This window comes from Oncorhynchus keta, chromosome 2 (genome assembly GCF_023373465.1).
Source record: "Oncorhynchus keta strain PuntledgeMale-10-30-2019 chromosome 2, Oket_V2, whole genome shotgun sequence".
Taxonomy (NCBI): domain Eukaryota; kingdom Metazoa; phylum Chordata; class Actinopteri; order Salmoniformes; family Salmonidae; genus Oncorhynchus; species Oncorhynchus keta.
Window position 1 is genome coordinate 23,645,376 of NC_068422.1, and position 26,650 is coordinate 23,672,025.

Below are 26,650 nucleotides of genomic sequence, written 5' to 3' on the forward strand. Positions count from 1 at the left end.
TAGGATTTTGAATGAATTTATTTGCAAATTATGGTGGAAAATAAGTATTTGGTCAATAACAAAAGTTTATCTCAATACTTTCTTATATAGCCTTTGTTGGCAATGACAGAGGTCAATCGTTTTCTGTAAGTCTTCACAAGGTTTTCCCACACTGTTGCTGGTATTTTGGCCCATTCCTCCATGCAGATCTCCTCTAGAGCAGTGATGTTTTGGGGCTGTTGCTGGACAACACGGACTTTCAACTCCCTCCAAAAATGTTCTATAGGGTTGAGATCTGGAGACTGGCAAGGCCACTCCAGGACCTTGAAATGCTTCTTACGAAGCCACTCCTTTGTTGCCCGGGCGGTGTGTTTGGGATCATTGTCATGCTGAAAGACCCAGCCATGTTTCATCTTCAATGCCCTTGCTGATGGAAGGAGGTTTTCACTCAAAATCTCACGAAACATGGTCCCATTCATTCTTTCCTTTACACGGACCAGTCGTCCTGGTCCCTTTGCAGAAAAACAGCCTCAAAGCATGATGTTTCCACCCCCATGCTTCACAGTAGGTATGGTGTTCTTTGGATGCAACTCAGCATTCTTTGTCCTCCAAACACGACGAGTTGAGTTTTTACCAAAAAGTTATATTTTGGTTTCATCTGACCATATTACATTCTCCCAATCTTCTTCTGGATCATCCAAATACTCTCTAGCAAACTTCAGACGGGCCTGGACATGTACTGGCTTAAGCAGGGGCACACGTCTGGCACTGCAGGATTTGAGTCCCTGGCGGCGTAGTGTGTTACTGATGGTAGGCTTTGTTACTTTGGTCCCAGCTCTCTGCAGGTAATTCACTAGGTCCCCCCGTGTGGTTAAGGGATTTGTCGCTCACCGTTCTTGTGATCATTTTGACCCCACGGGGTGAGATCTTGCGTGGAGCCCCAGATCGAGGGAGAATATCAGTGGTATTGTATGTCTTCCATACACCTTTGGACAGGTGTCTTTTATACTGATAACAAGATCAAACAGGTGCCATTAATACAGGTAACGAGTGGAGGACAGAGGAGCCTCTTAAAGAAGGTCTGTGAGAGCCAGAAATCTTGCTTGTTTGTAGGTGACCAAATACTTATTTTCCACCATAATTTGCAAATAAATTCCTTAAAAATCCTACAATGTGATTTTCTGGATTTTTTCCCCTCATTTTGTCTGTCATAGTTGAAGTGTACCTATGATGAAAATTACAGGCCTTTTGCCACATTTCAGGCTTCAAACATAAAGATATAAAACTGTATGTTTTTGTGGAGAATCAACAACAAGTGGGACACAATCATGAAGTGGAACGACATTTATTGGATATTTCAAACTTTTTTAACAAATCAAAAACTGAAAAATTGGGCGTGCAAAATTATTCAGCCCCTTTACTTTCAGTGCAGCAAACTCTCTCCAGAAGTTCAGTGAGGATCTCTGAATGATCCAATGTTGACCTAAATGACTAATGATGTTAAATACAATCCACCTGTGTGTAATCAAGTCTCCGTATAAATGCACCTGCACTGTGATAGTCTCAGAGGTCCGTTAAAAGCGCAGAGAGCATCATGAAGAACAAGGAACACACCAGGCAGGTCCGAGATACTGTTGTGAAGAAGTTTAAAGCCGGATTTGGATACAAAAAGATTTCCCAAGCTTTAAAGATCCCAAGGAGCACTGTGCAAGCAATAATATTGAAATGGAAGGAGTATCAGACCACTGCAAATCTACCGAGACCTGGCCGTCCCTCTAAACTTTCAGCTCATACAAGGAGAAGACTGATCAGAGATGCAGCCAAGAGGCCCATGATCACTCTGGATGAACTACAGAGATCTACAGCTGAGGTGGGAGACTCTGTCCATAGGACAACAATCAGTCGTATATTTCACAAATCTGGCCTTTATGGAAGAGTGGCAAGAAGAAAGCCATTTTTTAAAGATATCCATAAAAAGTGTTGTTTAAAGTTTGCCATAAGCCACCTGGGAGACACACCAAACATGTGGAAGAAGGTGCTCTGGTCAGATGAAACCAAAATTGAACTTTTTGGCAACAATGCAAAACGTTATGTTTGGCGTAAAAGCAACACAGCTCATCACCCTGAACACAACATCCCCACTGTCATACATGGCGGTGGCAGCATCATGGTTTGGACCTGCTTTTCTTCAGCAGGGACAGGGAAGATGGTTAAAATTGATGGGAAGATGGATGGAGCCAAATACAGGACCATTCTGGAAGAAAACCTGATGGAGTCTGCAAAAGACCTGAGACTGGGACGGAGATTTGTCTTGAACATGAACATAAAACAAAATAAAAATAAATAACATAAAGCAAAATCTACAATGGAATGGTTAAAAAATAAACATATCCAAGTGTTAGAATGGCCAAGTCAAAGTCCAGACCTGAATCCGATCGAGAATCTGTGGAAAGAACTGAAAACTGCTGTTCACAAATGTTCTCCATCCAACTGCACTGAGCTCAAGCTGTTTTGCAAGGAGGAATGGGAAAAAAATTCAGACTCTCGATGTGCAAAACTGATAGAGACATACCCCAAGCGACTTCCAGCTGTAATCGCAGCAAAAGGTGGCGCTACAAAGTATTAACTTAAGGGGGCTGAATAATTTTGCACGCCCAATTTTTCAGTTTTTGATTTGTTAAAAAAGTTTGAAATATCCAATAAATGTCATTCCACTTCATGATTGTGTCCCACTTGTTGTTGATTCTTCACAAAAAAATACAGTTTTATATCTTTGTTTGAAGCCTGAAATGTGGCAAAAGGTTGCAAAGTTCAAGGGGGCCGAAAACGTTCGCAAGGCACTGTATATATATATATATATATATATATATATATATATATATATATATATATATATATATATATATATATATTTATATATATATAGCCTGTACTAGCCCCGTTTCCCCCACCAGCCGGGGGAGGCCCGTGACTTATCTTCTTCTTCTTCTTCTTCTCACTGAGGTCAATAGTGTATGGGGTCCCCACAGGGTTGACTCCTCAGGGTAACTTTTATGCCTCAAATTGTGTAGTTGAGTGTCATAACTCTTTCGTACCTCATTAACTGCCCTCCTCCACATCACAATTAAGTTGTTCACACTGGTCTATAACTCACACATGAAGGGTCTATTAATGAATTCAATGCAGTCAAAGTAAAGTCAAATCTATTTTCCCATGCATAAAGCAGTTATGGCTAAGATCATTTCATTTGAATGCTTTGAATTTCATTCTTTGTTAAATCTACTCAAGGAAATTCAAACTGAAAAATGCCAACAGCATGATTCGTCGGCGATGTCCTCAGCAATTGTTTTCTGTCCTACGTCTGGAAAATGTAAATAAAATGTTAATATTTCCTTTAACATTTGCGTTGTGTCCGTATTCTTTTTGATAAATGAGACATTTTTATAAATGCTTTATAAATGCTTTATGCATGGGAAAACAGAAATGACAGCATGTTGACTGCATAGACTTCATACATAGACCTTTTATGATGGCGTTATAGATAAGATGACAAACTGCTAAGTTAATTACCATGAAGTGCTTAGCTATAAATGCTTTATGAATGCGAAAATAGATTTGACTTTACTTTGACTGCATATAATTCATACATATAACCTTCATGTGTGCGTTATAGCCCAATATGACCATCTTGGGCCTAACTTTGTTGTGGAGGAGCGCTGTTAATTAATTACGAAAGCGTTATGATATAACCCTCAACTAGATGATTTGATATGTAAGATTTACCCAGAGGATTCAACCCTGTGGAGATCTTCAAGCACCATTGACCTCAGAGAGAAGAAGAAGAACATAACTCACAAGCCTATACTGGCTGGTGGGGGAAATGGGGCTAGTACAGGGCTATATATCAGCATATCTTTCTAAACGTCGTTTGGCCTTTTGGCATATTCCCTACCACTGGTATGAAAGCACACTTTTGTGAAGAGCCATAATGATGACACTACTCTGCCATTGTAATGATACATCTATTAAGATACCTAAATATGAGATCTAAATCTTGCCGAATGTAAAGTACATGAATGTACTTTAGATATGTCATGGATATATCTAATTAACCTTTAATAATGCAAGTGGGAACTTTCATAACAAGTTCATCAAATGCTAATAGATGTGTAATAAATGCACTATGGATGTGTAGTCAAAGTAAATCGTTACCATAATAACATACAGTACCAGTCAAAGATTTGGACACATACTCATTCAAGGGTTTTCCTTATATTTACTATTTTCCACATTGTAGAATAATAGTGAAGACATCAAACTATGAAATAACACATATGAAATCATTTATTAACCAAAAAAGTGTTAAACAAACAAAAATATATTTAATATTTGAGATTCTTCAAAGTAGCCACCCTTTGCCTTGATGACAGCTTTGCACAGTCTTGGCATTCTCTCTACCAGCTTCATGCGGTAGTCACCTGGAATGCATTTAAATTATAACAGGTGTGCCTTGTTAAAAGTTAATTTGTGGAAATTCTTTCCCTGTTAATGCATTTGAGCCAATTAGTTGTGTTGTGACAAGGTAGGGGTGGTATACAAAAGATAGCCCTATTTGGTAAAAGACCAAGTCCATATTATGGCAAGAACAGGTCAAATCAGCAAAGAGAAATGACAGTCCATCATTACTTTAAGAAATTAAGGTCAGTCAATACGGAAACTTTCAAGAACTTGAACATTTCTTCAAATGCAGTTGCAAAAACCATCAAACGCTAGGCTCTCATGAGGACCGCCACAAGAAAGCAAGACCCAGAGTTCTCTCTGCTGCAGAGGACAAGTTCATTAGAGTTACCAGCCTCAGATTGCAGCCCAAATAAATGTTTCACAGAGTTCAAGTAACAGACACATCTCAACATCAACTGTTCAGAGGAGACTGAGTGAATCAGGCCTTCATGGTCGAATTGCTGCCAAGACACCAAACCAAGGACATCAATAAGAAGAAGAGACTTGCTTGAGACAGGAAAATTGAGCAATGGACAATAGACTGGTGGAAATATGTCCTTTGGTCTGATGAGTCCAGAGTAGGTGAACGGATGATCTCTGCATGTGTGGTTCCCACCGTGAAGCATGGAGGAAGCAGTGTGATGTTGTGGGGGTGCTTTCATGGTGACACTGTCTGTGATTTATTTAGAATTCAAGGCACACTTAACCAGCATGGCTACCACAGCATTCTGCAGCGATACGCCATCCCATCTGGTTTGTGTTTAGTGGGACTATCATTTGTTTTTCAACAGGACAATGACACAAAACACACCTACAGGCTGTATAAGGGCTATTTGACCAAGACGGAGAGTGATGGAGTGGTGCATCAGTTAACCTGCCCTCCACAATCACCCAACCTCAACCCAATTGAGATGGTTTGGGATGAGTTGGACCGCAGAGTGAAGGAAAAGCAGCCAAGTGCTCAGCATATGTGGGAACTCCTTCAAGACTGTTGGAAAAGCATTCCTCATTAAGGTGGTTGAGAGAATGCCAAGAGTGTGCAAAGCTGTCATCAAGGTAAAGGGTGCCTACTTTGAAGAATCTAAAATATATTTAGATTTGTTGAACACTTTTTTGGTTAATACATGATACCACGTGTGTTATTTCATAGTTTTATATCTTCACTTTTATTCTACAATGTAGAAAATAGTAAAAGTAAATAAAAACTCTGACTGGTACAGTTAATATTTATCAGACACTTTTATCAAATGCACTGACAGTCATTCATATTTACATTTTTTACATATGGGTGGTCCCGGGAATTGAACCCACAATCATAGCATCGCAAGATCCATAATCTACAACGGGGGTACAGAGGACCACAGTAGCGCGCTATTTAACACATAACACACATAACACACGCTATTTGTACAGTACACAGAGTGCGAATTACACCATGTGATTCAGGGGGGTCTCAATTTTCTTTTAAATGTAAATGATTTACCTTTTAATCTGGCATGAACACAACCAGTCATGATATTTTCAGCTGATTTTCAAACAAATCACTTCAAAAATTAGGCTACCTGTGCATGTTCACCCACTCAATCATTCCAAACTGCATGTATTGTATACTCACTCAATTTGATGAATGGAAATAGACATTTGTTACAAAACACCAAACAGTGTGCCTATTGACATTCAGTGATTGCCATTGCTTAGGCTTACATTCATTGATGCGTCTTGTTGCCAAATTGACCTTTTTTGTAGCCTAAAAAGTCGGGACACCTGAAATGGGTCTGAAACTGTCCCTGGAAAAATGGGACGGTCAACCTAACATACAAGTTCAATTTACTAGACAAGGCTACAATGTGTATTACCATGAACGTCAAATAGGCCTACCAGTAGCCAGTGATGTAATGGTAAAAATAAGGTAAGTCAATTCTGAAATCCTGTCTCTTTCTAAAAAAAAGGTAACACTCCCTATACTTTCAATGCCTTTTCCTGAAAATCTGAGTAAATGGTGTTAACCCTCCACTAGGCCGACACCACTGTCGGTTGCCTACCCTCTTTTAGCTGAGACAATTTAACACACATGAATACACCCAGAAGAGGCAGCCTACATTCAACATAATACATGAGTAGAATCAAAACATGTTTTGATACTGTAAATCACTAAATGTATTTTCTTACATTAATGGCATTAATTACAGTGTTATTTGTCATTATTAAGCATTTAACAATTGAATTAGAAAATGTAACTTAAACCTTGTATGAATCATGGATCTTGGAGAATGCCCTGTAACTATGCCTACATAATATTTCACCATGAAATGTTTCATGGTGAAACATGGGCCCCATGGGCACACAAAAAAATGAATGCTTCTAACCGAACGTTAACGACAGTAGACTTATAAGTCACATTATAGGCCTACTGTCATTATCGTATAGCCAGCCTGCTTGTTGGATGGATTGGATGCGCATTGGTGTCTAGCTTTAGGCTAGTTGTCTAGTGATATTGTCGACCATCATCAGCTGATCAAAGAAAGAAAACAAATATTGATAGAAAATGATAAAGCTAATTAAATGCTCCATTACTTCTAGCCACGGAGAACACCAGTACCTGTGCGCATCTGAAAAACAAAGCAATGAGCGCTCTAAACAGCTGACTGACAAAAGCAAACAATGACAAATCAACTGATAAATCTAATACATTGGAATAAAGGCTATTTTCTATCAAGGACACATGGCAAACAAATGGCGAAAATGAGGAAGTACAATGAAAAATCTACGTGTAAAGGAGCTCCGCTGAGGCTGAAATTCAACACTACTAAATGGACAGCACCACCACATAGAAATAAATGGTTTAAACCATGACCAAGAGGTGGGGGTGTTTGTTTAATTTAGAAGCTTTTATTTTCATATTTACCACTGTAAAACATATTTAAGACTACATTTTAAAGAAATAGGAGAATGGTTCAATTAGCATTATTTAGAGACCCCTCCCAAACTTTTTGTTGCATTTAGGGCAGCTAATGTCTCATTCAGGGGAGCTAAGCCTACCTGGCTCCCCTGTAATTCACACCTTGACTGTACAGTATGCAGGCTCTTGCAGTAGAATTACATTATTCACAGAGTGGCAGTGCGAGTAGTTTGAGTGAGCAGTTAGCATTCAATCAATCAAGAAAACAATAAAGATACATATTCTACATATATACTATGAATGCATACACAAAGGAAAAATATTTAAAGTGTGGGCCTTCCAAAGGATAGTGATCAAGACAAAGGGAAAATCATGTTCATGTGGGGAAACCAGAAGGGTGCCATTTCCAAATAACATACTGTATATATTGAGTGTACACAGAAAAGTGTGCTGTTTAATAAAAAAAATAGAAGAGGTCATCATAAATCAATGTCAGTTTTCCAATTTTCTAACGCAGTTAACATCGTTTCAACCCTGAGCAGAGTAGTAGGCTGGGTTACATAATTCAAGACCAAAATGAGGAGAAAATATCTTTCCTGTGGTTGACTAAGCATTTCCAATGCAAAAGAAAGTTTCAAGACCAATCCATTTACAACAGAAAAGACAATTAATTTAGAAGAACAAAATGTAAAAATTAAAACATTAGATGAATGCAACATTATTGGGAATTCTTCAGTCTCGGCAAAATCATTATAATACAATAAACCCAATGGCAAACAATGCAGGAGGTCAGAGAATCCTTGAACCCTTTTGCTCCCCAATTTCATGGTATCCAATTGGTAGATAAAGTCTTGTCTCATCACTGCAACTCCCGTACGGAGTTGGGAGAGGCAAAGGTCGAGAGCTGTGCATCCACTGTAACACAACCCAAACAAGCCACATTGCTTCTGGACACAATGCCCACGTATCCTGGAAGCCACACCAATATGTCAAAGGAAACACCGTACACCTGGTGACTGTGTCAGCGTGCACTGCGCCCAGCCTGCCACAGGAGTTGCTAGTGCGCGATGGGACAAGGATATCCATGCCGGCCAAACCCTCCCCTAACCCGGATGACGCTGGGCTAATTGTGCGCCGCCCCATTGTTCTCCCAGTCGCGGCCAGCTGCGACAGAGCCTGGACTTGAACCCAGACTCTAGTGGCACAACTAACACTGCAATGCCATTGTGCCACTAGGGAGGCCCATAATCTTTACTTTTTACAGCAATAAGCAGTGCCACTTCTGTACATTAGATAGCACTATAATGGGAAATAGTCGATATAAGATATCCAATAAAACTTTAAATGTATTCTTTCAACCAAGAACTTTACCATTAGGATAAACAATCCTTCCTGAATCCCCTTCCACTTCCTCAATTATTGGCTATTAGATGCACAGAATGTATGATGAAAGATTAACAAAAACATTTCATTGTACAAGCCATATGCACAGGCATTTCAGATTTCGCATATGATGTTACACTCAAAGAGAACACTTATCCTCTCTTGTTTTCAATAACATATCTGTATAATTAGTGGTCTTCAGGGATTGTTAAAAACGTATTTCCCTCACGGTGCTCTCTATGCCTCAAGCTCTGGTACCATGTAATTTTAATGAAGGCATTAATAGTTCATGATCTGACTGAGTCACTAGCTCTGGTCTCCTACAAGTTACTTTCGGTCATATTCCAACTGCATTCAAAGAGATGATGGTGCAGTGAAAAAGTCCCACATTGAGCCCTTTATTAACCATTTACACACCTTACAGTAAGAGGATTATGCGTAGGGCAGTATTTATGTGTAACATCAACCGAGTAAATATCCAGTGTAGCGTATGAGTGATGTGCAGTGTGTGTGTGAGACTCACCTTCAGGTAATCCCCCTCATGGAGCTGGAAGTGAGTGGCTGTGACACGGATGCCCTTCCCTGTCTCCGTCTCAATGCGGTAAATGCACTCATGGTTATTGTCATAATTGGATGGGTAATTGGGTGATAGCAGAACCCCCTCACTCCCAACGGTAGTGGCTCCACATTCAGCTAGGCAGAGAGACAGAGCGAGAAAGAGCAGGAAAGAGAGAGACAGAGCAGGAGAGAGAGAATGAGCCAAAGAGAGACAGAGGAATGGAGATAATTTGATATTAAGACATTTCATGGCAATCTGGGTTTGAAGCAAGAAAAATATCTTGATTAACTTTAGAGAACTGTCAAATTTCCCTACACACTAGAAGCTGCTCATTCCACAGAACGATAGAGAGAGAGAGAACGAGAAGACCTGTGAGAAAATATACAGTATATCTGGCGGTCATGAAACTGAAGAGGGGCATTAAAGGAGCAGTTTAACCCAGAGTGAAGAGTTCACCACAAATATTCAGCAGGTTGAACCCAGAATACTTCAGCAGCTGCTGCTCTGTTACCCACTGATGGGCCAATCAGGTGTTGCCCCTGTTGGAATATTACCCATTGGCATATTGATGAATCGCCACAACAGAAACTTGAGAGGAATATGAATTAATGAACGGCTCTCTGCATCAAGTGTGTGTTGGTCACAAAGGCTCAGGGCTGTGCTGGAATTGGATGTCCTTGTAGTTAATATTCTGATGTTGTTCCTCAGGTATAGAAGCAGATGTTGTCTGTAGAACATGAGCTGTGTGAGCTTGAGCCCGAGTTAAGTTATCGTGGGGTGATTGCCTAATTTTCTCTACTGAACTTTTTATGAGAAAACACAAGGTTCTTTGTAAGGGATGACAAAATGACAGCCAGATAATCTGTTAGCACAATAGATATGATATGTGTTTAACCTGTTACTCCTGCCCCCTACTTTTTCGAACATTCTGTTAAAAATTGCGCAACATTTCAGCGCCCTGCTGCTCATGCCAGGAATATAGTATATGCATATGATTAGTATGTGTGGATAGAAAACACTCAGACGTTTATAAAACTGGTTAAATCACTGCTGTGACTATAACAGAATGTGCGTTTCATCGAAAAGTGCAGGAAAATCTGATCACTGAAAATGGAAATAAATATCCATGCGCCACTTCCAGGAATTGTTAAAGGTGAACCGAATTAAATGAGGCCGAGGTTGCAGTACCTACAGCTTCCACACAATGTCTAGAGTCTTGTCATTTGCTTCGGCTTTGATTCTTGGTCAAACCGAATCAAGGGAACCGATTCCCTCCGGTCTCCGACCGGATGTTTTGGTTGAGATTTCTCCTGACATTTTTTCCAGACGGACACCTATAGAATTTACATCGCCTCCTGATGAATTTTATCGCTTATTAACGTGTACTAATACCTAAAGTTGCATTACAAAAGTATTTCGAAGTGTTTTGTGAAAGTTTATCGTCGACTTTTTTAATTTTAAAAAATGACGTTACGTTATGAAATGCTATTTTTCTTCGTTTATCACACAGTCTTCATAGATCGATATCTAGGCTATATATGGACCGATTTAATCGAAAAAAAGACCCAATAGTGATTATGGGACATCTAGGAGTGCCAACAAAGAAGATGGTCAAAGGTAATGAATGTTTTATATTTTATTGTGCGGTTTGTGTAGCGCCGACTATGCTAATTATTTTGTTTACGTCCCCTGCGGGTCTTTTGGGGTGTTACATGCTATCAGATAATAGCTTCTCATGCTTTCGCCGAAAAGCATTTTAAAAATCTGACTTGTTGCCTGGATTCACAACGAGTGTAGCTTTAATTCAATACCCTGCATGTGTATTTTAATGAACGTTTGAGTTTTAACTAATACTATTAGCATTTAGCGTAGTGCATTTGCATTTCCAGATATCTAGATGGGACGCCTGCGTGCCAGGTAGGAGCAAGAGGTTAACTGTGTCCAAACTCTGCCCTGGTTTCATGCTCTGCCCATAAAATAGTACGTAATTGATAATAGGAACGAGTTATATTCTTGAGATTTTTTCTGCAATTGAGGTATATCAATCAATCTATTAGAAACTAGCTCATTCACATGCATTACACTGTATGTTCAGTATAGCTCATTCTCCTGTCATGGGTAAAGTACAGTACAAGTTTTTTCAAAGTACAAGTATTCCCAGTTTGTCCAAACGAAATGAAAGCATGTGTCCACCTACCCACACACCTTGGCAGGGCTCCACTCCAGACCCTCCGGCCTCCCCCCAGGCAGGTGATCTTGTGGTCCCCCTCCAATCGATAACCCGGGAAGCAGGAAAAAATGAGTGAGTCCCCCACGCCAAACTGGAAACCAACTCGCCGGCTGTAGGCTGGCACTCCTGGATCTTCACAAGGCTCTAGGCTGTACTCTGTGGAATACACCAACATGTTTATTAACCCTCAAACTACCATCACGCAGTATTTTACATACGTGGACATTTTTGCCCCAGAAGCTATTGGAAAAAGCAACAATCATCGCAAAATATCAACTTAATTCTTGTTAAAATATCTTTAGACATGTAAATAATGTTATCTGAAATATACATTTACCATAACAGACTGATGTTTTAGCAGAATTACAGTTATTTTGCATATCCTATAAAACTAAAATACTATAGGTTTAATACAATCCACTAAAATGCAGATTTGCCTTCATTTGATTGTAGAATAATTTCATTTTTAAAATGTAGAATTATATATGTGTTTTATAGTTATGTGGTAAAAATTACCAGAATTTGAAGTCATCTAAAATGTAATCTACGTAATCCCCAAAAGCAATTATTTACTGCATCATGAGAAGACCATAAGCAATAACTAGTCATGTTGCATACTCTAAGGTTAAAATCTCACCTTTTTGGTAAAAATAGTTCATTGCTGAGGTGTAGTCACATTCTTTACACATTTAAAGACACAAGCTCACATAGTACAAATATGCAAATATGAAATATTCTATATGATGTATTTGGTATTCAACAAAACTGTATGAATAAGGCTTGACATTACATCAAAATTAAAATGACTAAATATAGTACAATAACATAAAAAATATTTAACCTTCCTTATAACTGTAAAGTATATATTTGTATGTTTAGTGTTAGAGAAAATTTACATAATTTCTAAAGTTCTCTCTTCATCAAAACCGTTGTGAACGTCACACAATTAATCTTGCCCATCTATGACTAACATAAATAGTTATTTGTTTAAAATCTATTCATGGATATAAATCAGTATCTGAATGTGCTATAGTGATGAAACCACTCTCAACTGCTGTGCTACGATGTAAGGATGTACAGTACGTAGCCTCGTTATTGTTATGTACATTTCTTGTGTTACTTTTTGATTGATTTGATTATTTAACTTTAGTTGATTTAGTAAATATTTTATTAACTCTATTTCTTGGGCTTGTAAGTAAGCATTTCACGGTAAGGTACACCTGGTCTATTGTGACAAATGTGACAAATACAATTTGATTTGATTGTAGGAATGTGCTTTGTTAATGGCTGTGAAGTAGGGAGAGAGCCAGGAGTTGGACAGCCTGAAGAGCGAATAAAATGGTAGAAGGGAAATCCCAGCTTCAATTGGTTTCAGATTTCACATTCGGTTGGAACTGGTACCAGAACCATGCAGGCAGTGGTGTAGTGGAGGGTGTACGCAGGTATACAAACTTATTTTAAATAATTTCTTCACATTTTAGGCGCAGCAATATACACACACGGCAGTAGTAGTATAGTAGTATGAATGTTCAAAAATGCAATTTGTGGAAACACACCATTCTAAAATGTGCACAGCACATGCAAGCGGTTTCATGGACATAGATGGAAATATCCCTTTGAAATAGGAGGGATTTAAAGATGCAACAACTATCATGGGTTGTTAATATGATTAGGATAATACCATTAGCTGCTATACAATCACATACAGTTGAAAGAAAGCCAATAGAACAGGAGATGCCTTTATAATGCCTTTATAAAAAATAATTGCCTCCACATTTCTATGGTGTGTTTTTGACTATAGGCTACTTTGAAGCAAGGTAAAAGAGACATGCCTCATAATATGAAGTAGAACTTCCAGGTTTCAAACAATTAAGGAACAGGAAAAATATAGCGATGCTAATGATAGGCATAACCGTTGTAAAGGTTTTCCTCCTCCTCTTCTGAGGAGGTGTAGCAAGGATTGGACCAAGATGCGGCGTGGTAAGTGTCCATGGTTGTTTATTTAAAAACATCAACTGAACACTCAATGAATACAAAAACAAGAAACGTGAACAAAACCGAAACAGTACCGAGTGGCGAACAAACACAGACACGGAAAATATCACCCACAAAACAACAGTGAAACCCAGGCTACCTAAGTATGATTCTCAATCAGAGACAACTAATGACACCTGCCTCTGATTGAGAACCATACTAGGACCAACACAGAAAATCAACCTAGAAACACAAAACATAGAATGGCCACCCAACTCACGTCCTGACCAACTAAAACAAACAAATAACACAAGAACTAGGGTCAGAACGTGACAACCGTTCACTGGCAGATGGAAAGGCTTTCCCAAAAACGCTCTCTATTAATAATGTTAACTAGCTACAAAGTACACAGTAAGCATTAAACAATTGATATTTATAAAAGTATCGCGTGGTAGTGCATGTTTGAAGTCACTAACTTCATACTCCATTGGAAAACTGGATTACGTTGTGCAATGTGACGGAGGTCACAGAGAATGACGTTTTTATAAAATACGACAGATTGCTGCACAAAAAGAAAAGTCCCTTCAAATCAAACTTTATTTGCCACATGCGCCGAATACAACAAGTGTAGACGTTACTGTGAAATGCTTACTTACAAGCCCTTAACCAAGTGTCCAGGTCAAGAAAAAGAAAATATTTACCAAGGAGGCTAAAATAGTAAAAGTAAAAGTAATAATAAAAAGTAACACAAAAATAATAACAAAAACAAGGCTATATACAGGGGGCACCGGTACCGAGTCAGTGTGCAGGGGTACAGTCTAATTGAGGCAATCTGTACATGTAGGTGGGGGCGAAGTGACTACGCATAGGTAACAAACAAACAGTGAGTAGCAGCAGTGTACAAGAGAGGGGGGGGTCAATGTAAATTGTTCAGCAGTCTAATGACTTGGGGGTAGAAGCTGTTGAGGAGCCTTTTGGTCCTAGACTTAGCGCTCTGGTACCGCTTGCCGTGTGGTAGCAGAGAACAGTCTATAACTTGGGTGACTGGAGTCTCTGACAATTGTCTGGGCTTTCCTCTGACACCGCCTAGTTTATAGGTCCTGGATGTGCTATAGTGATGAATATAGGTCCTGAATGGCAGGAAGCTTGGCCCCATTGATGTACTGGGCTGTTCGGACTACCCTCTGCAGTGCATTACGGTCAGACGCCGAGCGATTGCCATACCAGGCGGTGATGCAACTGGTCAGGATGCTCTCGATGGTGCAGCTGTAGAAACTTTTGAGGATCTGGGGACCCAAGCCAAATCTTTTCAGTCTTCTGAGGGGGAAAAGGTCTTGTCGTGCCTTCTTCACGACTGTCTTGGTATGTTTGGACGATGATAGTTTGTTTGTGAGGTGGACACCAAGGAACTTGAAACTCTCGACCCGCTCCACTACAGAACCGTCCATGTTAATGGGGGCCTGTTCGGCCCGCCTTTTCCTGTAGTTCATGATCAGCTCCTTTGTCTTGCTCACATTGAGGGAGAGGTTGTTGTTCTGGAACCACACTGCCAGTTCTCTGACCTCCTCCCTATATGCCGTCTCATCGTTGTAGGTGATCAGGCCTATCATTGTTGTGTCATCAGCAAACTTAATGATGGGTTTGGAGTTGTGTTTGGCCACGCAGTCGTGGGTGAACAGGGAATACAGGAGGGAACTAAGCACACAACCTGAGGGGCCCCAGTCAGCGTGGCAGAAGGATCAGCGTGGCAGACATGTTATTGCATACTCTTACCACCTGGGGGAGACCCATCAGGAAGTCCAGTATCCAGTTACAGAGGGAGATGTTTAGTCCAGAGTCCTGAGCTTAGTGATGAGCTTCGTAGGCACTGTGGTGTTGAACGCTGAGCTGTAGTCAATGAATAGCATTCTCACATAGGTGTTCCTTTTGTCCAGGTGTAAAGGGCAGTGTGAAGTGCGATTGAGATTGCGTCATCTGTGGATCTGTTGGGGCGGTACGCGAATTGGAGTGGGTCTAGGGTGTCCGGGAGGATGCTGTTGGCGTGAGTCATGACCACCCTTTCAAAGCACTTCATGGCTACTGATGTGAGTGACACGGGGCGGTAATCATTTAGGCAGGTTACCTTCGCTTCCTTGGGCACAGGGACTATAGTGGTCTGCTTGAAACATGTAGGTATTACAGACTCGGTCAGGGAGAGGTTGAAAATGTCAGTAAAGACACTTGACAGTTGGTCCTCGCATGCTTTGAGTACACGTCCTGGTAATCCGTCTGGACCAGCGGCTTTGTGAATATCGACCTGTTTGAAGCTTTTGTTTACATCGGCTATCAAGAGTGTTATCACACAGTCATCCAGAACAGCTGGTGCTCTCGTGCATGCTTCAGTGTTGCTTGCCTCGAAGCGAGCATAAAAGGCATTTAGCTCGTCTGGTAGGCTTGCGTTACTGGGCACCTCGCGTCTAGGTTTCCCATTGTAGTCCGGAATAGTTTTCAAACCCTGCCACATCCGACGAGTGTCAGAGCATATATTTACGTTTTTCTTGGTTGATGGTTCGTTTGAGGGCATAGCGGGATTTCTTATAAGCGTCCAGGTTAGTCTCTCGCTCCTTGAAAGCGGCAGCTTTAGCCTTTAGCTCGATGCGGATGTTGCCTGTAATCCATGGCTTCTGGTTGGGACATGTATGAACAGTCACTGTGGGGACAACGTCATCGATGCACTTGATGAAGCCAATGACTGAGGTGATGTATTCCTCAATGCCATTGCATGAATCCCGAAAGATATTCCAGTCTGTGTAGCATCCGCATCATCTGACCACTTCCATATTGAGCGAGTCACTGGTATTTCCTGTTTTAGTTTTTGCTTGTAAGCAGGAATCTGGAAGATAGAATTATGGTCAGATTTTGTCACGCCCTGATCTGTTTCACCTGTCCTTGTGATTGTCTCCACCCACTCAAGGTGTCGCTAATTTTTTCTCTGTGCCAGTTCGTCTTGTATGTTTTTTCAAGTCAACCAGCATTTTTCCCGTTCTCCTGCTTTTTGCTATTCTCCTCTTTCTAGTCGTCCGGTTTTGACCCTTGCCTGTTTCTGGACTCTGTACCCATGTCATGATAATTTTCCATTTCAATAATGATAATTAAACAATCATTCAATCTTTATCCAATTTCCCGAGGTTTGTAAGACCCTAGGTTTAATAATAATTAGACAAATACTCAGCTTAATGCAAAAGGCTCGTATAGTTTATTCATGAGAGCTCTAAAGACAAAAATGAAGACTCAGTCTTTTTATAATATACACACACATTCCTATCTTTAGGTCACTCCCTTCTCAAATGACAAGTACTTTTCCACTAACCACATTGTCGACAAAGAACCATCAATCTTGTCTCATTCTTCAAGGCTTTCACTTCCCCTCCCCCATTGGGGCCCTCTTGGTTTGAAAACCTCTGATGGTTTTCTATTATCTGTTTTACAACTTCACTCTGCTTACATCCCTACTAAAGACTATAATTCTAACATAGCTAAACACTTCTTTATATTATCTTCTTATGATTCTCAAACATTTCACACCATTATACAATATCAGAGTGAAACACTTTAGCCATAATCTCAAACCATACAAATTAATCTAACAACCCGCCTGCCTGAATTGACCACGAACCTGTCTGCCACTCTGTACCTCCTGGACTCTGATCTGGTTTTGACCTTTTGCCTGTCCACGACCATTCTCTTGAATACTCCTTTTGGATTAATAAACATTGTAAGACTTCAACCATCTGCCTTCTATGTCTGCATCTGGGTCTCGCCTTGTGTCATGATAGATTTGCCAGATGGAGGGCTGGGGAGAGCTTTGTACGCATCTATGTGTGTGGAGTAAAGGTGGTCTTGGATTTGGCAAAGTGGGTGGGGTTATATCCTGCCTGTTTGGCCCTGTCTGGGGGTATCATCGGATGGGGACACAGTGTCTCCTGACCCCTCCTGTCTCAGCCTCCAGTATTTATGCTGCAGTAGTTTATGTGTCAGGGGGCTAGGGTCAGTCTGTTATATCTGGAGTATTTCTCCTGTCTTATCCGGGTGCCCTGTGTGAATTTAAGTATGCTCTCTCTAATTCTCTTTCTCTCTTTCTTTCTCTCTCTCGGAGGTCCTGAGCCCTAAGACCATGCCTCAGAACTACCTGGCATGATGACTCCTTGCTATCCCCAGTCCACCTGGCCGTGCTGCTGCTCCAATTTCAAATGTTCTGCCTGCGGCTATGGAACCCTGACCTGTTCACCGGACGTGCTACCTGTCCCAGACCTGCTGTTTTCAACTCTCTAGAGACAGCAGTAGAGATAATATCAATGATCGGCTATGAAAAGCCAACTGACATTTACTCATGAGGTGATGACTTCTTGCACCATCGACAACTACTGTGATTATTATTATTTGACCATGCTGGTCATTTATGAACATTTGAACATCTTGGCCATGTTCTGTTATACTCTCCACTCGGCACAGCCAGTAGAGGACTGGCCACCCCTCATAGCCTGGTTCCTCTCTAGGTTGTTTCCTAGGTTTTGGCCTTTCTAGGGAGTTTTTCCTAGCCACCGTGCTTCTACACCTGCATTGCTTGCCGTTTGGGCTTTTAGGCTGGGTTTCTGTACAGCACTTTGATATATCAGCTGATGTAAGAAGGGCTATATAAATACATTATGTTACACAAAACGCAAAAAAAATACCAAAATTGCACAATTGGTTGGGAGAATGTAAAATGTCAGCCATGATCTTCTGTGCCATCTTTCAAACACTGTTACATGTGTTTTGTAATCAAAGTCTGGTCTGTCAAAGCGTCTGGTTATTATTGTTATTTATTTTGAAATGTTTGTATTTCAACTGTTTGGTAACGCCAACCTGTCGTGTTCTCTACTCACCACCACTGTGAATTGGCTCCTATTTGAGCGGCCGTTGAAGATAGGCACAAGCAGCAAACCTCTTGTTATTTGGTTTCTCCTGTTTCTCAGGGGTGTTTTCATCGTTTATTTGAAATGTTTATGCTAACTGTGTTAAGTGTTGACCATAAGAATGTTAATTTGGGCAATTGTAATAACTTTAAAGTGTGCTATTTAGAGGTTTAAATGGTTTATGCCAAGTGGTTATTTAGGATTCCCTAATCCTCATTCAGGGCAGTTCGTCAGTTTATGCCTTGTATTCGAGTCAAGTTATTATATTATTGGCCGAGTAAGTTTATTATTTTGCAACCAAGTTAAAGGCCCAATGTAATGTTTTATCTCAATATCAGAAAATGTATGGGTAATAATTAAGTAATTTACTGTGGTTGTTTTCCATTAAAATTGTCAAAAATATACACCAATAAAAAAAAATGCGAAATACAACTAGACAATTTCTCAAGTAAGACATTTGCTAGGACTGTCTCAGAGTGGTTTGAGTGGGGAGGGAAAAAGCACCAAAGGGATGCATTGACCACAGAGTGGATCAATCCACCACAGCGGAGGAGTCTAATGGGAGGAATATGTAACCTGAAAACTAGCTGTTATTGGCAGAGGTTTGGAAATATTTTGGTTATTGTTCTATTCACCAGGCAAGCCAAAACTCCACCCATGCAAAACCTGCAGATTAGAATGTCCTGTATAAATTGCATTTTCAACCAGCAACTGTCAGAAATAACAGTGATCATGTTTTTTTCCATACTTTTGCAGTGTTAGTTTCATCAGCTGTTGTACACATATGAAACATAGGTAAAACAGAATTTTGATTGCACTTGGCCTGTAATTATTTTGGTCATGTTTAAAATGTGTAAATTTTTGTAGATACAACGCTGGATACAGTCTTCTCCATCAATTTGTAAGTCGCTCTGGATAAGAGCGTCTGCTAAATGACTTAATTGTTAAATGTTAAATCACATGCACTATAAATAAATATTGCATTTGATCTACTGACGTATTAACTGTTACTGCTCCACACTGGGACTTCTATCCTAACACAATGCCATTTACAATTGCATTTATAATCAAAAACAATGTTCTAATCACTGCAGTCACATCAGATATTTGAATCCACATGAAACGGACTCTTAAAATTATACATTATACACAATGCATGACAACCCACCTGAGAAGGACATGTTGAAACCTTCATAGGACATGGAGAAATCTGAGACGAAGCGGAGCTGGGCGCTAAAGTTTCCAAACAGGCCGGCCTTGATGGAGGGGGGCAGGACGGAACCAGTGAGCCTGGCCACGGGTTCCGTGAAGCTGCCGTCCTCTGTGATGAGGAGGTAATCATGGGAGTCCTCCAGGTGGAACGTGTGGAAGAGCAGCTGCACTCCTGGAGAGATTCAGATAAGATTAGGCCTCCCTAAGTCACACATCAAAATCCCTGTCTCTACGTCACACCAGCCCTAAGGGAGGGCTGGGGCTTAATGTTGATGAGAATATAGAGATACATCATTCAAATGGGGTGATGTCGGCCTAGTCACAGCCGCTTTTACTTACTTAATGCTGCAACAAAGTATTGGTTGGTTCTCACTGTAGAGAGCTATTCATGAGTCTTACCTTTGCCATGAGACACCTCTATCGTCCATGTGCAGTTCAATGAGTTTGGGTAGAAATCAGGAAATCCAGGGGAGAGAATGGTTCCTTTTTTACCAAAGATATAACCACCACACAACGCTAAGGGAAACAAAATGAAACACATTGTAAATGAGTGTATGAGGCATTGTTTTTTAGACTCCCATACATTGAGAACTGAACATTATCAATGATTAATTAATGCCATTTCTTGCATAACAATCAGGGGTTTTAGAAAAATAAATTATAACAGCATTTAAATAAATAAAGATGCAAACGATTATGAGCTCGTATCATTACATTTTTGATTAGTATGCCAATAGCGCAGAAAATTGCTCAACGAAATTGCTAAATTAAAAACAGAGTCCAGGTGGGTTTGAAACCAGAATTTAGGTCAGAGCCTGCAAACAATATCCCTGGGTGTAAGATAATCTCTTTTGCACTTTGTAAATGTTCTAAGCAAACTTTTAGTCACTCCTCCATGTTATTTGTAGAGACAAACCTAATGACAGTGTGAAACACAGACGTAGACACATGTTTCTAGATTAAAAGCGTCAGAGTTTACCCAACTAAAGCTGAGTAAGATGAAGACATGGGATACTGTACGCTGATAGTGAGTCTATCTGGGAAGATCAAAAGCTAACTTAATAACCGAGGCAGAATTCTGACAGGATAAACTCTGTCAGTGGAGAAAGTCAGGCAGAGTCGTCCAAACAACAACTTATCACTGACTTAATTACGAGATAAATAAAAAAGGAAGAACAAGTTAAAGGAATATGCTCATCTACTTTGGTTCCTATGTAAATGTTACACTTTAATTGTACTTACCATGTTTTTGAAGCATGGAATTTATAACATTAATGTATATGTGAATAGACAAACAGAGGTCCAGAACCTCTAGCCTATGAGGATGAAGTCACTCAGTGTTTATAATTGGTGTGAGGATCTGTTAAATGGTTTGAAAATAGCAGAAAAAGGAAGCCGGCATTCCCAAGATAGCACAGGTTCCCATGAACAAATGTATGGAGTTGGCACTTGCAATTATACCCGATTCCGTAGGCTATAGAGATGCTAGTGATTAAATGGGGCTCATGTCACACGTGTTATCATACACGCCCAAGGCTACCACTGAAAGTTAATCAGCGAGGATAGTTCTTTTGAGTGTGAGACAAATAAAATATCATAATTGCATGGTATCCCAGCATGCGTCTACACATTTACTGAGGTCTGAGTCATCCCGTTTGAAAGAAGAGGGGGAGATATTTTTGTTGTGAAAAACAAGGTGTACCTTCCCCCAAATTGAGGGATCCTTGAAAATCATTACAAATTACTTCTGGTATAGATATCACAAAGCGGGCCACAAAGGCAGCACTGTATGTTTATGATAAGACATGGATAAGACAAATTGTGGGTGTAAACAATCCATATCTACAGTATCGTCTTTGCCACAATGAAATGGATCCTAAAGATGGCCCCGCTCTTAAGAGCTTAAGTCCTGCTTGCACCATAAACACAGCAGTGGGCGGGAGGAGACAGGTGCTTAGGATGCAGGACTAGTGGAACATTTCCACGGGATGTGAAGAGTGCCTTTTCATTTTTTATTTTCACCTTTATTTAACCAGGTAGGCTAGTTGAGAACAAGTTCTCATTTGCAACTGCAACCTGGCCAAGATAAAGCAAAGCAATTTGACACATACAACAACACAGAATAATAACAATAATAACACATGGAATAAACAAAACATAGTCAATAATACAGCAGAACAAAATAAAAATAAAAGTCTGTACAGTGAGTGCAAATGAGGTAAGATAAGGGAGTTAAGGCAATAAATAGGCCATGGTGGTGAAGTAATTACAATATAGCAATTTAAACACTGGAATGGTAGCTGTGCAGAAGATGAATGTGCAAGTAGAGATACTGGGGTGCAAAGGAGCAAGATAAATAAATAAATACTGTATGGGGATGAGGTAGGTAGATAGATGGGCTGTTTACAGATGGGCTATGTACAGGTGCAGTGATCTGTGAGCTACTCTGACAGCTGGTGCTTAAAGCTAGTGAGGGAGATATGGGTCTCCAGCTTCAGAGATTTTTGCAGTTCGTTCCACTCATTTCTGCTGCACAACTAAGAATGAGGGTTCTAATAATTATACTACAAGAAAAAAACAATGATGTATGATCAATGTTATGCTTTGTGATTGTTCATTATTTTTCACCATTTCCAAAACGTATTGTGCCATAATCCTCCTTCTAATATAAAACATTCTATCTCTTCCTGAAATTAATGGGTGATAAATCCAATTTAAAAACCAGATAGCAGCTTTGTCTAGAACAGGACCTGTCTATTGCATATGCCTACAGCCTTGTGAAATGATAGAGTAAGTAAGAGGGACAAATAGGCAGATACAACGGAAGAAAACATTTCATATATCTGAATGGGATGTGGAAATGCCACCACTGTCGATCATGAAGGTCAAGTTCAGAAGAGAACACATTCTGTATCAGACTTGGCTAGAATAGAAAATACAACTGATAAGCTAGTTGTCTGGAGGATGATATTGGGCGTACGGTCAAACACTTGACTTACTGGAAAAATATGCTGTACAGGTTTATTTTCATCCCGAGTAGCGAGAAACAAATGAGATAAACAGTTGGAATAATGTCTTTCTGCAGAACCTCCACCTTGTCTACTGCCTCTCTGACTCTCTGTTGTCTGACACCCAAAGTTATCTTAGTGTGTATATTGCAGTCACCTCTCCTCTCATCAAGAATTAATGAACTCAGCCCCCGAGGGGAGTCAAAGAGGCTTACCCTTTCCCCCAGATAAGAGAGAGATTCGTTAGCAGGGAGTTGTGTCTCCCACATCTCTCTCTGTGAATGTGATGGGGAGTGTGAGGAGAAGTGGTGATAGCTGGATGCATGTACTGTAAGTGTACCTGACACGAACAGGAAAAAGGAGAGGAAGGAAGGGTTGGACAAGGCTAGATGGGGTACACTACCATCACAGCTGGGCAGTGCGTGATTCCACTGATGATTCCTCTCACACACGATGGGTTCCTCATCGCTCAGCGTGTAGCCTTGATCACAGCTGAATGTCACCCTGGAGCCAATGGCGAAATTGTTCCCATGCCGCTTTCCATTGACCGGGATCCCAGGATCTAAGCAGGAATCTGTTTCCATCATAACACCTTTAGGGATAGAAATAACTATTTTATTCCAATTTCAGGCCCTAAATTTAATAGAGAATGGTGTCATATTCGCTCTTTACTATATAAATCATGAGAGGGAACCACAAGGAGTTCTCTCTCCTTTTCCCTCTCTTTTCATTTCATCCATTGATGGAGGGTTGTCCTCATAGAAAATATTGTATTAATAATCAAATGTGTATTTTATTAATGAGGTTTTCCAACTAGCATACATGAAATGTTTATAAAGCACAATAGATGTCATTAACAATTTTCAGCCATTTGTCTGGATTTGGTAGTCATGTCTCATCACTGCTTACTTAAAATGACAGCCAGTATTGTGCTACAGTAATTGTGGTTAGGTTAATATAGGGAACATTTATGACATACATTTTTTGTGAGTATATAGTATAGAAGCTTGAATAAATTCAGAAAGTATTCAAACCCCTTGAATTTTTCAAAAAAATGTTTACATTACAGCCTTATTCTAAATTGGATTTAATAAAAATAAAAAAAAGTCCTAATCAATCTACACACAATACCCCATAATAACAAAGCGAAAACAGGTTTTTCTATATTTTCTCCCATTCTTTTCTGCAAATCCTCTCAAGCTCCCCTTCCAACCTGACAGAGCTTGAGAGGATCTGCAGAAATTAATGTGAGAAACTGCCCAAATACAGATGTACAAAGCTTGCAGCATCATACCCAAGTACATTTATTATTTAAGATGTACATTGTTTATACATTTGCAAAAAAATCTAAAAACCTGTTTTTGCTTTGTCATTTTGACGGATTGTGTGTAGATTGATGAGGGGGGAAAACAGTTTAATCCATTTTAGAATAAGGTTGTAATGTAACAAAATGTGGAAAGAGTCAAGGGGTCTGAATACTTTTCGGGTGCACTGTATCATAGTATTTGGAGGAAGAATTTGGCTAGCTATTTTACAACACTATTGAATTGTTGATAGATTACTAAATCATCTTACTGCAGATGACAGCCTAGTGCTATCATTGGTGATGTAATAACGTTATATCTCATGAGCTAAATCTCATGAGGTTGGCCTTCGTAATAACCAATTATTTGGCATTTAAATCACAGTCCTGTTTAGGCAACAACACTAATGATGACAAGCTATCAAATATAAGTGTAAATCTAATTTCACAGCTCCTACACCACTTTAGTAATATTGAAATGGTGTAAAAGCTGTGAAATTAGATTTATACTTCTTGTGATCACAACACCCACCACACGAGCTGAGTCAATATCGACATCAGCAGCACACACATGAAAGCGATATTGCACCACCAGTTGTAGCCATTAAACATTTTGTGGACAGCAAACACAACGTCCCCAGCTTTTCAAAGGTAGCCCTGTGGACACATTTCAAATTGAAAACCGTAGAACTCACTGTCGTAGCGGATCTGGAAGCCCACGCTGGAGCGACTGTTGTCCGTGGTGAATAGCAGGTACATGTAATTACTGGTGCTAATGAGAAAATGGGGCGCCTGAGTGCCATGATACTCTCCGATTAAAGGAGAGGAGTTGGAGGGGCCATCCCGAATCTCCAGTGTGTCATAATTAACCTCGGTCTGGAATCTACATGAAAACAGACAAAAAAGGAGGGGAAATGGAAGTTAATTAGAAGCTACTATTCCATCCAGGCAATTTTATGTAAGAAAATCATGGCAGATTATCTCAAACTGAATTATTGTGTGAAATTGAAATAGCTGCATCAAGGACAAGATCAAATCTAAACAAAGTAGGAAAACCTGTCAAATGATATCTTGATGGCGTGATCTTTGCTGGCTTCAATAACCCATTCACAGTTCAAAGAATCTTTGTAGTATCCCGGCCAGCCAGGGGACAGCAGTACTCCGGTTGGAGCTGTTAAATGTCCCCCACAAGGTGCTAGAGGGGAAAGTATCATCTTAGTGGCAAGGTTCTAACATAGAGAGCTTTCAAGTCTATATGGAACAGTATACAAAATGTAACAGTATACAGTCATGGTCAAAAGTTTTGAGAATGACATACATATTAATTTCCACAAAGTTTGCTGCTTCAAGTGTCTTTAGATATTTTTGTCAGATGTTACTATGGAATACTGAAGGATAATTACAAGCATTTCATAAGTGTCAAAGGTTTTTATTGACAATTACATGAAGTTGATTCAAAGAGTCAATATTTTCAGTGTTGACCCTTCTTTTTAAAGACCTCTGCAATCCGCCCTGGCATGCTGTCAATTAACTTCTGGGCCACATCCTGACTGATGGCAGCCCATTCTTGCATAATCAAAGTTTGTCAGAATTTGTGGGTTTTTGTTTGTCCACCCGCCTCTTGAAGATTGACCATAAGTTCTCAATGGGATTAAGGTCTGGGGAGTTTCCTGGCCATGGACCTAAAATATCGATGTTTTGTTCCCCGAGCTACTTAGTTATCACTTTTGCCTTATGGCAAGGTGCTCCATTCATGCTGGAAAATGCATTGTTCATCACCAAACTGTTCCTGGATGGTTGAGAGAAGTTGCTCTCGGAGGATGTGTTGGTACCATTCTTTATTCATGGCTGTGTTCTTAGGCGAAATGGTGAGTGAGCCCACTCCCTTGGCTGAGAAGCAACCCCACACATGAATGGTCTCAGGATGCTTTACTGTTGGCATGACACAGGACTGATGGTAGCGCTCACCTTGTCTTCTCCGGACAAGCTTTTTTCCGGATGCCCCAAACAATCGTAATGGGGATTCATCAGAGAAAATGACTTTACCCCAGTCCTCAGCAGTCCGATCCCTGTACCTTTAGCAGAATATCAGTCTGTCCCTGATGGTTTTCCTGGAGAGAAGTCGCTTCTTTGCTGCCCTTCTTGACACCAGGCCATCCTCCAAAAGTCTTCGCCTCACTGTGCATGCAGATGCACTCACACCTGCCTGCTACCATTCCTGAGCAAGCTCTGTACTGGTGGTGCACCGATCCCGCAGCTGAATCAACTTTAGGAGACGGTCCTGGCACTTGCTGGAGTTTCTTGGGCGCCCTGAAGCCTTCTTCACAACAATTGAACCTCTCTCCTTGAAGTCTGTTTTTCGAACTCAATCAGCATAACAGAGTGATCTCCAGCCTTGTCCTCGTCAACACACCTGAGTTAACAATAGAATCCCTGACATGATGTCAGCTGGTCCTTTTGTGGCAGGGCTGAAATGCAGTGGAAATGTTTTTGGGGGATTCAGTTCATTTTCATGGCAAAGAGGGACTTTGCAATTAATTGCAATTCGTCAGATCACTCTTCATAACATTCTGGAGTATATGCAAATTGCCATCATACAAACTGAGGCAGCAGACTTGTGAAAATGTATATTTGTGTCATTCTCGAAACTTTTGGCCATGACTGTAGAC

At 40.2% G+C, this 26,650-nt stretch overlaps 1 protein-coding gene across 1 annotated transcript in view; it reads right to left on the reverse strand.

The window, feature by feature from the left end:
- Positions 1-26,650, reverse strand: part of LOC118398274 (CUB and sushi domain-containing protein 1-like) — a 490,495-nt gene that overhangs the window by 125,417 nt on the left and 338,428 nt on the right. Inside the window, 7 exon segments of the mRNA XM_035793460.2 lie at positions 9,285-9,454; positions 11,518-11,706; positions 19,627-19,842; positions 20,070-20,186; positions 23,082-23,270; positions 24,677-24,864; positions 25,038-25,176. Of these exon segments, the coding sequence (XP_035649353.1) occupies positions 9,285-9,454; positions 11,518-11,706; positions 19,627-19,842; positions 20,070-20,186; positions 23,082-23,270; positions 24,677-24,864; positions 25,038-25,176 (1,208 nt within the window).